At 39.5% G+C, this 14,245-nt stretch overlaps 2 protein-coding genes across 2 annotated transcripts; both read right to left on the minus strand.

Moving 5' to 3' along the window:
• Positions 1 to 79: 79 nt before the first annotated feature.
• xrcc5 (X-ray repair complementing defective repair in Chinese hamster cells 5) lies at positions 80 to 9,416 on the minus strand. The gene is made up of 21 exons (XM_073473239.1): positions 9,143 to 9,416; positions 8,692 to 8,805; positions 8,418 to 8,601; positions 7,929 to 7,977; positions 7,685 to 7,807; positions 6,699 to 6,878; positions 6,377 to 6,491; positions 5,465 to 5,603; positions 5,264 to 5,376; positions 5,109 to 5,171; positions 4,887 to 5,024; positions 4,720 to 4,810; positions 3,330 to 3,460; positions 2,979 to 3,175; positions 2,434 to 2,524; positions 2,251 to 2,320; positions 2,007 to 2,116; positions 1,643 to 1,739; positions 1,393 to 1,460; positions 1,219 to 1,293; positions 80 to 1,031 (listed from the first exon to the last, which is right to left on the minus strand). The coding sequence occupies exons 1-21, from the start codon at positions 9,155 to 9,157 to the stop codon at positions 1,017 to 1,019; spliced, it is 2,178 nt and encodes a 725-aa protein (XP_073329340.1). The 5' UTR covers positions 9,158 to 9,416; the 3' UTR covers positions 80 to 1,016.
• A 2,533-nt stretch (positions 9,417 to 11,949) lies between these two features.
• Positions 11,950 to 13,988, minus strand: tmem169b (transmembrane protein 169b). The gene is made up of 2 exons (XM_073474141.1): positions 13,607 to 13,988; positions 11,950 to 13,118 (listed from the first exon to the last, which is right to left on the minus strand). Exons 1-2 carry the CDS (start codon positions 13,878 to 13,880, stop codon positions 12,484 to 12,486), a joined length of 909 nt encoding a protein of 302 aa, XP_073330242.1. The 5' UTR covers positions 13,881 to 13,988; the 3' UTR covers positions 11,950 to 12,483.
• Between the last annotated feature and the right edge of the window lie 257 nt (positions 13,989 to 14,245).

Below are 14,245 nucleotides of genomic sequence, written 5' to 3' on the forward strand. Positions count from 1 at the left end.
CTGTAAGATAATAAAGGGTTTCTAATGCACTCAGTGTATTCAACATCACTGAAAATGACAACAGAATCAAAACGAGAGATTCATAAAAAAAATGTAATTTTAATTTTGACATTTAAGGAATTAAGACAAATCACAAGATACAGTTCTTGCAAGAGTTTTTTGTTAGAGATGCACCGATGGCAATGTTCTTGGTGGATAACATTTGTTTTTTTTAAAGTTGATGAGGGGATTACAATTTTTTTTTTCCAAGAATGATAATTTACAGCATAGGCAAACTTTTTTGTAACCTTTTTAGTGGAAAATCCGCTGACTGTGAAATAACTAATAAAAATAACAAGATAAATTAATGCCCTGAAATGTCTACGTGGATTTTGGCTCCCTCTTATAAACATTTACACAGTGTTTACTGGTAAATCGGAGACTCTTATTGTGAAAAGTAAAAATGGCAGGAGTGTGTAATTGATATGTGAGGAATAAAAGGTAAGATCAGATCGTCATACTCAAAGTAAATGTGCAATTCGTAACCGTCGACAACAACGTTTTACTTTCCCAAAAGAACACAGATACGACAGATCACATCCTGTCATCAGCTCGAGTAATGTCCCCGTCCCTGGAGAGGAGGGAGGCGTTAGAAAGTGCGACTGTTAATGACGGCAGAATGCAGTAAAGACTCACACTGACCTGATGACGAAACAAGTGCACATACTTTGGCTAAATAACATAACATTAAATTTGACCAGCAAAGCATCGTAAATATCTGACACTGACCAGCCTTTCACCGGCCCCTGGCCAATTGATCAGTGTATCTATAGTTTTTGTGAATTGTACAAAAAAGCATAATCTTCATTACAGTCCTGGTGTAAACATCAGTAATATCATCAACCTGTGCAGTATACATGCAGCTAAGAGTACCAGTGGGAGGCAGAACAATGGACGGCTGAATTGGTTTGGTCTGGCCGGACTGAATCATTGTATTCTTCTCATATCTCTGCATGTCCACTTAAGACGCTCCCTTATTACATCATGTCCAGCTGCACAGCAAGAGAAAAAAAAGATGTAAGAGTAGAGAGTTTATAAGAAAGGTCTCAACAGGCCGAGCACATCATTAGTCACACACGCACTGAGAGACATCCTGCAGATATACAGGAAATGGATTTAGCAGGAGTTTGGGGCAACTTAGATAAATATTTAAAACCTAAAAATCACAGAAACACATACCAAGTCATCAACATCTCCAGTGTCTTCAACTGGTGGTGCAGCCTCCTCCACTTTCTTCTCCTCAGCAACCAGAAACTGAGGACAAATCAGACTTCGGTCAGTCTCAAGATCACAGTCGCTCTTTCTACCAACAGCTCCCACGGCTTAAAAATACAGGAGATTTCATTAAGTCACCTGATTAGCTTCATTTTTGGACACGGTGCTTCCTTCAACTTCGTCCTTGCTGATCAGTGTTATGGCATCTGTCAATCAAACAGCAACAATTAAGTCCACAAATGCTGACTGACCTCTTGAGTATCAGTCAGTTTCTGTTTGTGTTATTTAACAAATATTTGCACTCAGTTATGTGGAAATGTAATCTCATCTCGAGGGGGGAGTGATTTGAGAGAAATCTCACAGCCCTGAGGATTGAGGCTTAACAAACCCTGAACGAGCAGGTCCCAGAAAACCTCCAGCCGTCTATTTGGGATGCTTCTTTTCAGGGACTGGAGGTAGCTGTTGTACAGATCAGCATTCCCCAGCTGAAAAATGAAAGATAAGACATATTTATGAGTCTCCTAAAAGCTCACATCTACATACGGACGCAGAAGCACACACACTCACACTGAAATTGGCTTCGGTTCAAGTCTCGAGAAATGAAACAGACTCATTGTAATCTCCTCCAGTGGACTCATAATCTCCACGGTAAAGTCGAATCTATGCTTTCTGATATCAGAAGATTATTTCACACAGAAACTCCCACATCATCATGAATTTCCCCACATACAAGATAGTGAATGTTTACTAACCTTCACGGACTGCTCTCTAAAGGCCTGTATACAGGTGATGCTTTTCATGTAGTAGTGTGTGTTCTTGTTGCTAAGCAACTGCTCTATCCTGTGAGTCAGTTGCTGACAGACTGGAAAGGACACAGGGGTCACCGCAACCAAACAAAGAGATAAACACAATTACCAGGGCTGAACATGAATTATGACAGTTTATGATACAACCAGGCAAAATGTTTCACAAAACAAAAAAAAAAACAGTCCCCACCGTCTCCGAATGGAAGACTCTTCTGCTTGATCAGAGTACGGAAGTCTCGGGCTGGATCCACACTTCCCACCTGGTTAAGTGTTTTAAAAAAAGAAGTGAAATGTAAATTTTGAAATACGCGTGTTCAAACAAGTGGTTTTCTCTCTGGGAATTATTATGCCGTCAAGTTTTCCCAATTCTCACCGATGTAACAGAGCCTTCAGCAATGTCAGCCAGGTTATAATCCTCCTCCTCTTCATCTCCTTTAGCCTTCTTGGCATCTGGCTCCTCAGCACTGTGAACAGCAGAGAGGTTCAGTTAAAAAACTGAAAATAGTTTATTCTGCTAATGCTAGAACGGGGCATCAAAATCAAGTATTACAATATCTTTGACTGAATACCCTGTGGGTAAAGGAAAGTATAAGAAAAAGTAGCGAAGTTTGTTAAGTTCATAAAATTACATTATTGTAATGCAGCCTTTAAAGCCATGGAAAAACAAATTGTATGCTATATTAATATAACTGTATCCAAAATCTGGGACGATATGTAGTCTCACATCATGAAAACAATATAAAACCACACTTACAAACATGACTGTAGATTAAAAAAGGAAAGAAAAATAACATTCTGAATGCTGTTACACAATCTTCTGCATGAATGTTTTAGACAACACAACTTACTTTTCGCTACATGACTAACAACCCTGTCTAAGACGCTGAAAGACCCACCAGCACGCTGAATCAAACTTACTCTTTGCCAAAAATCTGAGCACTTGTCTTCACTTTCTTTTTCTTCTCAACTTCTGTAAGAGGAAAGTTCCTCTTCACCCCCTCTAGTGGAGCCTGGCAACGCTCAGTAATCACATCAGGGCACTCAAGAGTGGCCTTCAGCCACGGCTCCATGGGTGGCAGAGGGGTGCCGGGGTTTACTGCCCGATGATGCAGACACTGAAAGGAAGGTTGGGTTGGGAGTTAAAGCTCTTGTTAGACATATGATAGCTGAAGAGCTGAAAAGGACACAGCTGTCTCCTTTCAAAACTTCATCTGCCGCAACTCAGAGTAAGTCAGAGGAGTGCTGGAACGCTAAACTGCACTGCAGTACCTGGAAGTGCCTCTGGAAGGCAGGGTTGGGAATGCTGTGGACCTTGAACATGTCTGTTTTTTTTCCATCATCATCCTCCTCTACCAACATCATGGAGTCAATGAGAGAGTCCACAGCAGACAGCTGGGTGTCTAGAGGAATCACAGACCACACAAAATTCATTTTTCTCTTTAAAAGGACACATAGTGTTAGTGACGTGAGTCAACTGAAAGGGCAGACAATATTATCAAACTGTGGAGCTGCAGTGCCAACCAGTATCCTTTGCAAAAACTAGTTACAGGCAGAATGAGTAGGATTTGTTGACTACGGTTTGTAAACAGAGTATTTAAAGTTGTTCCCTCCTCTCAGCTGCGTGCTAATGAGCCCATTCTTAGATGCATTGCAATTCTCTCTTGGAAGATTAAGTCTCTATGCAGAAATGTCAAAAATCGGAAATTTAAAACCCAATTCTCAACATCAGAATCACCTGTATCGGTTTTGTGGGACCAGCCTGTACGTTCCTTACGACCCATCGGATATCGAAACGTAACAGATATAAACATCGACCATCGTATCTAGGCTACTTCTTGAGTTTTGGTGAAAATGGCTGTGTGAGCAAAGATTGTGGAATTAAATTCAATTGTTTGTTTTATTTTGGACAGAGGTGGGATGTAAAGTACAAATACATTGTTTCTGTACTTAAGTAGATTTTTTCAGGTATCTGTACTTTACTTGAGTATATTTTTGAGAACAGACAGAGAGGGAGACTCAGAAGGGGAGAAAAGGCATGTTAGTTTCTTGGATCAGAAACCCTGCAGCCCTCTGGCTGGATTTTCTTATATTCTCAATTTTTTTGCTGTGCTTGGGAGTCGGGACGCTTTACCAACCCACAATGTCGGTATTTGATGTCCTGGGAATGACACTCAACAATCACTAGCTTTCTGGTGCGTTTATGAACAGCTTGGACAAATCCTACTGATTCTACCTTTAAGTTTAATAGTCCTTGAATCATATTAATATGACGTGAGGTTCAGTTAGCTTTGCACAAAAACTGGCAGAAATGTCTTTCAGAGTCTTTTTTACTGCTACTTGAGTAAAGAATGTGGGTACTTTTGCGACCTCTGATCATTCAAAATATGTGTTTCACAAATGGCAAGTAGTCACATACTGAGAAAAAACAACTCATGTATACTAATCAAACATTTTGATGCATCAACTTGCACAATTTATAAGCATTTTATAATTACATCATAGCCGTCTGAACCTGAATCAAACTGAATCATGGGGTGCCTAGAGATTCCCACCTCTGCTGCAGACAGTTAAACATGAATGAATGTGAGAGCTTGTGAGTTACAAGTCTGTTTTGTATCTAAAAATGAAAACGAATAAGCTTGAGATGTAGAGACAGTACCTGATGGAGTGAACTTTTTGTTGTTGTCAAGAGAAGGGAACGTAAACTGTCTGAGGTCTTCCATGAAGGGCAGCTGGACGTACATCAGACACTAGTTAGGGTGAGAGACACACCATTAGCTCTGTGTTAAGTGAACATAAGGTACAATTAGGAGTTTTTTATCTTACCTCATAATCCTGTTTGATGCACGGGAAAGCTGCTCCTACTTGAGGGTTGCTGCGCCGGTCATAAGCGTAACGAACAATGGCCACCATTTGGAGTTCATCTAGTGCTCGGACGACAGCGGACAGCGCGACTCCTGCATGCTGCTCAGACAGAATGGTAGAGACCGAAACAGTTCAGTATCAACATGAGGTCACCAGCAATGAAGCAGGTCTCTCCTTCCTCACCTCATCATCCTTGGGAGCAAACATCTTGATGACCTGATTCCCCATGAACTGACTGCGACGGACCTGCAGGCAGATGGAAAAAAGAGACAGGAGGTTAATAAAGTTTATAAGTTTTAGAAGCCACGTTCATCACACTGGCATGAAAAGTACAATACCAGGTTCTGTTTGGTGAAGCCCAGAACAGCAAAGCATTTCCCATCGTGCTTGTACTTCATCTGCTCTTGATCGACTTTGGAGAATGGAACAATATCACTTCCATAACGAAAACCTGTGACCATAAAAAAATATTTTTTTAATTAAAAAGTAGTAAGTACAACAACATTAAAACAATCTGAATTCAATTCAACTTTCATCACCTTGGATGGTATCGTCCACCTGCACCTCGGTCTCATTGTCATCATCCAGACAGTAGACGGTCTCCCTCTTCACATCTTCTTTCTGGTTTGTTTGCGCGTCAACTGTTGCCCACGTTTTCTTCAGTTTCTCTTCCAACACCTGGAATACACAATGAGAAGTATTTGTGGATGAGAAAACCTTCACTGACATGTAACTGTTATTGATGGATTGTCATCTGTATACAAAGGTAAAAAGAAAACCAAGGATCCCTCTCAAAATACACATCACTAATACTTTGAATTTAAGTTTAAAGATACAAACTGCTATGCAGATATAATAATCAAAAAGGGATTTTTAGTCATTTTTTAAGTAAACAAATAAAACAAACATCTGACCTAAATTCACACAACATTATCTGCAGTAATATTTTTTTGCCACAGGGGGTCACTAATTCACCAGATTAAAGCTCAAGAAAACAAGCAGACTTTACAGAAGCAAGTGCAGTGTGACATGATTACACATGGAACAGCACTCAGTCTTTCAGATACGACACAACTGGGCATAGGCATGTGATGTACACAGGCAAAAGAAGCAAAGTTTCTGTGCTTCTTTTGGTTTGATTCTCAAAAGAAAAAAAAAACAGCAAGCAAACAAAAACAACAAAGAAATCATGGATTCCTGCATGCCTCTGTTGCTCTGGTTAAAAAAACACAACAACCTCAGGTGTCCAGTGTCACCCAATTCACAAACATAATAAAATAAAAACTAAATATGCTAAACCAGAAATGTATTAAACAACAAAATAAAATACTATCAAAATCTAATCTAAAAAAGACGAATATCCACCCCCCCACGTGTCCGGCACATCTCCTGATGGGTTTTGCAGGTGCGGACCACTAATATTCATCCAGTGTGCTTTTAAGTGAACTTACTGCTTTGTATCCAACAATACGGATGGTCACACAGCTGCCGATGGTCAGCTGACAGGGCCATGGCATGGGTCTCCTCTCGATGCGCTTGAACATACACAGCTGCTCGATTGCCTTCCTACAGCATGAATGAAGCACATGGAGAGCCAAGTCATGCGACATCATCCAATAAGAGCACTTAGACAGACAGAGAAAGAAAGAGAGAAAGAGAGAGAGAGAGAGAAAGAAAAAAGAAAGAAAGAAAGAAAGAAAGAATCCAATGATTCAGAGAAAAACAGACATAAAGAAGAATGAAGTATGACATAAGAAATATCCAGTGTTTAACCTGAAGGTGTAAATCTCATCCAGGCCATCCTCCTCGTCAAGGCTCAGCATGACATGTTTCACCATGTCCAAGCCATCCTTCTGCTCCCTGGACAGACCTTTGCCTGTGCCTGGGTGACTGGGGCCTCCACTGTCCGCATCTCCTCCACCCTCTTCATTTTCCTCCGCAGGGAAAGGCAAACTAAAAATACAAACAGTAAATTAAACCAAAATGTGATTCTATTACGTCAGCAGAATGTCCCTTATTCCATCATATTCAGGTGCCTTTATGTGATGTGTTTTGATTTGATTTCGTTTGAGTGTTTAATATGAAGTGTATGTTTTGTATCATAATAGAAAAAATACGATAAAAATATTTGTCAAAAACATGCTTGAAGAAGGAAGGCTTCATAGGTTTGATTACTGCAATGAAACTACACACAGTAAACTTGACAATTTACCAGAATGCCCGCTTTAGTCAGAGCAACTTCTAATAACAACAGCAAGTGTGTTTGAGAGATTGTGTTTGTATATATCCTAAAATAAAAATATGTGTGGAACATCCCCTTTTAAATCTATAAACTAGTCTTTTTTTTTTAAGGTAAACTCTCATTTTTAGCTCCGTTATGTTTACATTCTCTTAATTATTACATGGCAGCAATTTCTTATGATAACTATAGACTCACAACTGCAAAACTTTTATCATTATTATGCAATTTCACAGGTCAATATATATGCGGATGTGATATGTTTGCCTCGAGCGTGTATGAAAACAGCGTGAATGTATTTTATTGTTCGAAGAGTGCAGAACCCTCCTGCAAAGTAGCTATTAGTGAAGCTGACAGGGCCAAAAGCAGCGCAGTTAGATGGAGTGTTATTAGTGCTGAACGACACTGATGTGACAGATAGGAAAAATCTTTTTGCATGTGATGCCTGTGCACTGCCCAACAATTTTTATTGATTATATCTGTTTTAAAATCACACTTTGTGGATGTGTCTGAGCCTTACAAAAACTGCAGGGTGATGCCGGCTTGTTTCAGGTTTTCAATGATAACGTCCAGCTGGTCTGAGTTGGCCCGAGTGTTGAGGTCAGTTAGGAGGACAATGTTGAGACGATCACACTTCTTCCCTCTGAATAAAACAAACAAACACAGTGTCACACCATCGGAAAACAAACAATCCCACCAGCAAAATGAACTACCAGGACAACACTATAATGAGAATTATATATGAAATACAAGCTGCTGCCTACTTTGTTCCTGTCTGGAGGAGATCCATGGAGACAACAAGAGCATCCATCCCTGTAGAAGAGGAGTTAAGGAGCGAATAGATTCTCACACATCATTTACACACAAACAGGCTCTAAAGCACGTGTAGTAGTAATTTTGTAGCATAGCCTGGGGAGTCAATAATATTTACAGCATCTTGTATCACTTTATATGTGCATTTATAACAAAATATCAACAGATTTATCCTCATATATGACATTTTCTGGGAAAGCAATTTAAAAAAATTTAATAATTGAAATAACTATACAGAAATTTCTGTTTTGGCTTACCCAGAAATGAAATACATGACAAAACAAGGTACTTAATCATATTAATGCAAATAAATAACAATAAAAATCCAATAACACATATACAATAAGCATACAGACATCATTAGATGTACCCTTATACCGATCTACCTGCAACATTACCTGATAAACTGATTTTTTAAAAGTATCAATCATAAAGGATACAATCAGCCTGCTGACTCTCTGGATGGATCTGATTCTCTATTTCCTCCAGAAGCTCAAAGTCAGGCACCATGAGGTGACGATGCACGGTGATGTTCTGGTACTGGTCGTCCTGGTCCAGCTGGTTCTTGGTGGAGTCTGTGCCAAACAGAACCACAGCCAGTTCATCCTTAGTCTCTGCAAAAACCTGTCAAAATACAAAAGGCATTCTCAGGGTGGATCCTCCAGGCAGATTAAGTTTGTTTATCGTGTTTGTAAATGTGTAGTAGAAGTATACCTGGCGCTGAACAAACTTCTGGATGACTTTTTTGGCAAGTTCAAAGGGAGGCTCTTCACCAGGGGCAGAGTTGGACATGGAGAATCCAACATCCATGCACAGAACCAACGCTGACTAAGGGAAATAAACAATACAGGTTTTTAAGTCAAGAAGACAACAAGAGAACAAACAAGACATCTTTTTGATTTTTCGAGGGCATTATTTTATTTGTTCTCACGCTGTTAAACGAGTGCACAATGAGCTTTCTATACATTCAATGGGGGGCGGGACGGCTCAACATGCCTCAACATGTCGCTAAGGCTTCACGTCTGAACGTCAACGAAAGAGAACAATTTGTTTCTAATGTTTGGACTTTGTTCCTAACGACCATTTAAAACATTATAAACTATCTGACAAAGTCGCACCCTTGTGAAATTAATTTCTTTAGGGAATGTAAATGAAAGTAACTTACTTTAGATCCTGCCATCTTCTTTTTTCCCTCTTCCAGTGACTGCGTGTTACTCTGTTATGGCTCCGGAGAGAAACCGGAAGTGACAAACGTTCCGCAGCTGTTTTAGCGCGCTTCAAACGATCAATAACCGATGTTTGCTCACCAAAGATTTCGATTAGATTACTTGTTTCAGGAAACAAAGTGGACCTGAATCAAGCTTTGATTATGTCATTCGTGCTGTTGTTGATCTTGAGGCGCAGAGTCAGGGCAATGAAATCCAACAATCAGATGTAGGTCAAACACCCTCCAGCGTTTCCTGTGGCCTCGCGCGCTGTGACTGAAATTATGGCTCAACTCGTGCTGTATTGAGGTCAAATAGAAATAATGATAAATAATAAATTCTGTAGATACACAATGAACAGAACTTATATACATAATAATAAGTAAACGTGTACAGAACAGATTAATAAAAATACAAAACATTCAAAGCACCCCCCCAAAATGTAAAATGTTTGATTGGGCTTTTCATATTCTATTAATCATTTGAATTGTAGGCTATAACTGTAATTCTTTACGTTGTATGTGTACTTAAGGTCTAGTTGCTCTCCACACTACTAGGAATAGATTTTTTTTTTTTTTTTACATATATATATAAAATACTAAAACCACATTTCCAGAAGAATTACTGAGGTGTAATGACCTAAATTATACAGTGGCCATTATTCTGGCTAATTTGTGTGGTTCTGACCCATAGTTCTGTCCTGTGTTTTAACCTTTAAGGTGCACTATGTAGTTTTGTGGAAGAAATGTTAATTAGTTTGTTTTGCCAAAACAAACTAAATAAACAAACTCTCTTTGTTTTCATGACTGATTAAAATTAATAAACTAACTGACTTTAAAGGACAACACAATTTCATACTGTTTTAACCTAACACAGATCCCCCACCTTCCTTCCTTCCTTCCTTCCTTCCTTCCTTTCTTTCTTTCTTTCTTTCTTTCTTTCTTTCTTTCTTTCTTTCCTCTGAGAACAGCTTGTTTATTCAGTTATGAAAGTTCAGTTTGTATTACCTCATTAATGTATTAACAAAATCAGATAGTAAAGCAAGCTAATAAATCTGTGTTGGCCCTGAGAGTGCTAATATCTACTGAACTGTAATCGGCATTGGAGCATATGGATTTCCTTCAGTAAGCACCCCAATTTAACACCAGGGTGCCAATAATCAGATCTTAAAGCATCCCAAACCCCAGAGAGCCATCTGTATCTGTGTGCACCATGCAGGGATATTATATGATGACTTGTTTTTCTGAGTGGCACATTTTAACAATGACCTGCTGTGCATTGAAACATGTTGTTTTTTCTCTCTCTTCTTTTTCTTCTTCTTTCTCTCTTCTTCTCTTTTCTCTTCCACAATGTAGATTTAAAAATTAGCACATAGTTGCGATGTGACGACATAACACTTTATTGAATTTGTGTAAGTCTTTACTTTGCATTCTGTTGTTCCACAACATGTAATGTGACATACAGACCCAATCCATACACACAGATCTTTACTTGTATGAAAATGAAGTTGATTTATTAAATGAACATCTGAATCACCAAATATTTAAACCATTTGTTTGCAACACATTTACTTCAAAGTGCAGAGTATAAAACACCTAGCTACGACAATTTGAGGAAGTATACTAGACTTAAATATTAAAAATAAATTAAATCAACATTAAAAATATGACTGTATAGAAAAATGTAACAGGAACTTCATTTGTATGAACCACAACTGTGAAGACAACACGAGTAGTTTAAGATCATAATCTTCTGTGTTTGATGCCTTGAACATATAAAAACATGAGTGAAAGAACGTTAATTCACCAAAGAAATGATTCTGATTTGTCAGCTTGTCCTGACTATGGTTTCAAATCATGGCTGGATTAACCTGCTGGGGTGCCCTGCGGCAAAACGAGCAAAATGCTCCTTCATTACCGCAAACACGCACACTGTGGTTTATATTGAGTCAGTCCCACGAACACCTTCCTGCTGCTGAAAATACTCACTAGAGCACCAAATGCGTATTACTCCATAGCTGAAAATAGTCCTGACAAATGCACTGTTTACTTCAGTTTGAGTAACATTTGCTTAAAACTAAAGTGGCCAGCTGTTTTATATGGAGGACTGAAACTGCCCAAATAAAAAATGAATAAAGAAATACATAACGGACTTGATAAATAAATGAATATTCCAATAAATGCACCAAGAATAATATCAAAAATTAATGGAAGACATGAATTAATCTATAAATTGTTATTTCCCTTTTAACTGGCTTCTGCATTAACTTACTTTTGTATTTGTTTTTGCTATTTATTTACTCTCCCACTTGATTTTTCATTTTATTTATTCATTATTTTATTTTAAACTGTATTTACATATTTACGTATTTATTTCTTTATATTTTTTACCCTTTGCATTTTCCAACTATTTATTTTCACCAACTTATTTATTTCTATATTTTCTTTTTACATTGCTTTATGCATTTCTGCTTCATTAACAATTAGAAAAGCAAACTAACACGGAAATATCGGTTTATGTCAAATTTGTTAATTAATGTCTTTTTAATATTATATTTAGTGCCTTTAATAGCATATTAATTGAGCCATGTATTTGTTGCTCTGTTTGTTTTGGATTTTGGCAGTTACAGTCCTCCATGGTTGTAGAAAAGTAATGCACATTTTTAAGTATATATACAGTAACATCAGCCTTGTTTTATAAAGTTTACACATGCTGACACAGCAACCCTTCACAAGACATCGCCTTCGCTGCTTATTTTTCTGTCAATTTTGTGCTCAGTGGTGCATATTTCCAATCAATGCCCACTTCTCCCCAGTTGGTAATCCAGCCTTGTTTCAAATACAACTTCACTGAGTGATTATGATGACGTCACAGCGTTGCCTGTGACGTGAGTACTGTTTGTGATGTCAGTGCACAGCACAGTGATCACATAAGGTTTAATTACAGATATTTACAGATGAAGTGAAACTTGGTTTAACTTTCAGGCCTCCAACAGTATGTGTATCAGTGTCCGCAGCTAGTTTATCTTAACTTCACTGAAGGAGGCACCGAGGCCTACGTGTATCAAAAAGTCTTTCAGTAGGATTCAGTGATTTGAGAAATAACTCTTAGAACCTACAAAACAACATGCTCATCATCATTTATAGAGACCTGGACACAATAATGCTTTATAAAATCTGAAGTAGTTGCATTTCAGCACAATTTAGGCAGTGTTTACAGAAAAGTATTGTGAAATAGCTTAAATATACTTTCCAGTCATATCACTTTGACTTCGGCCGACATCAACAGGAGCCTAGGACCTTCACACGGATGATGTCTGGGCGTGTTCGCTTGGTGCCTTGCTCTGCAGAGTGCCAGAAACAGTGTCAGAGTCAAGCAGCTCTACTATGCTATAGGGGGAACAGTCCTCCAGTCCCAGCTTCCCACAGGCCCAACCGCAGAAGCCTTTCTCCAGGTCTCTGACGGACATCCACCACTCGCTGAAGGCCCAGGACACCTGCACCACTGCTGAGTACAGAGCCAGAGACACTGCCATGGGCATGATGAGCATAGGGTAGAAGATGATGAGGAAGGGGCATATTGTGATCTTGTGCCAGAACGTCCGCTCTTCATTGTACACCAGGAAGACGTTGTACCAGGTGAGAGTGCCATAGTAGAAGGAGGTGATGAAGGAGAGGAGGAAAACCACGGGGGCGCAGGAGACGCTCCAAAGGACAACATGTGGCCCCTGACACACACCTAAGCTGCAGGCGCGTTTCGAGCCTTCTCCGCCCTCGCACTCTGCATCAAGACGTTCCCTTGACTTGGCCAGATCCCTGAGTTCCTTCTCTGTCATGGTCAGGTGAATGTCAACCACCTGCCCCTTCTTCTTTCCTCGGGTGATGGTGCCGGTGAGGGTCACGTAGCGACTGTCTGGAGGAAGGCTCCAACCTCCTCCTGTTAAGAATTAATAAGATACAACAACAAAAAATATGGTTCCCTTAGTTACTCACAAAAAGCACTTCAACTTTATTTTTTCATCTGTTAAACCTTAAAGGGCAAGTCCACCAATTTAATCATTGAAGTGTGTTTACAGGTCTTGGGTAGTACTACTGCATATGTGATATCTCAGGTTCTGCTGAATGTTTTTAAACTGTCTATATCATGCTAGACCAGTGAACTACTTTTCAAAACCTGCCGCCTACATTGCCCACAATGCAACTTACCCACTGAGTGACATCCCTGGATGCAATGTATCAGATTTCATGCAGCTTCCTCTGGAACCACAAAAGGCGTTATGCTACTTATTTCACATATGCAGTAGTACTCCCCAAGACCTGGTGTTAAACGGGCAGATTTACCCTTTAATAGAGAAATATGATTAATTCTTGCTTCTTTCAGTGTAACTCATGACTGATTGCTGACGCTCCTGACACCTGTCTCACCTTCGCCTGTAGGTGTGCAGAGGAATTTAGCTCCCTCCTCCGTGCTCCTCTCTGCTGCCTCCTCGCCGCCTTGGTCCTCCCCAGGCGCCCTCTCCATATCAGAGCGGTAGACGATAATGGACTCCGGTCGGGGGTCTTTCTTCTTCCTCCTCTTCCTCCTTATGGAGGGTCCCACTTCTCCATCATCTACATGGTTCCCTGATACGTCTGATCTTAAGGAGATCATCTGGGGGCTTCCCTCTCCTTCAGTTTGAGGCTCCTCGACCTGTGCCATGCTGTCACCTGATCCAGTAAAGGCTTTGACTCTTGGGCTGCTTTTTGATGGGTTATATATGGAAACTAATAGTTAAGTGAGCAGCACAGACTGTAGTCACCCATTGTGTTTAGGTTTTTAAATCTAAGGAAATTGAAGGTGATACAAGCACCCACACATACAAACAAGAACAGAGAGAGATTGACATTAAAAATCTGGTTATTTACAGTCACAATAATCCTCTATGTAGAGAGATCCTGGCCTACATTCAGCACAGTCACTTTTCTGTGACGCTGACTGGTAAAAATCTACCACAGTCTCACATTACATTTGATCTGACAGCATCTGCACTGAATGAGACCAAATCCTTCTGGATAGATGATAAA

This window comes from Pagrus major, chromosome 9 (assembly GCF_040436345.1).
Source record: "Pagrus major chromosome 9, Pma_NU_1.0".
Lineage (NCBI taxonomy): Eukaryota > Metazoa > Chordata > Actinopteri > Spariformes > Sparidae > Pagrus > Pagrus major.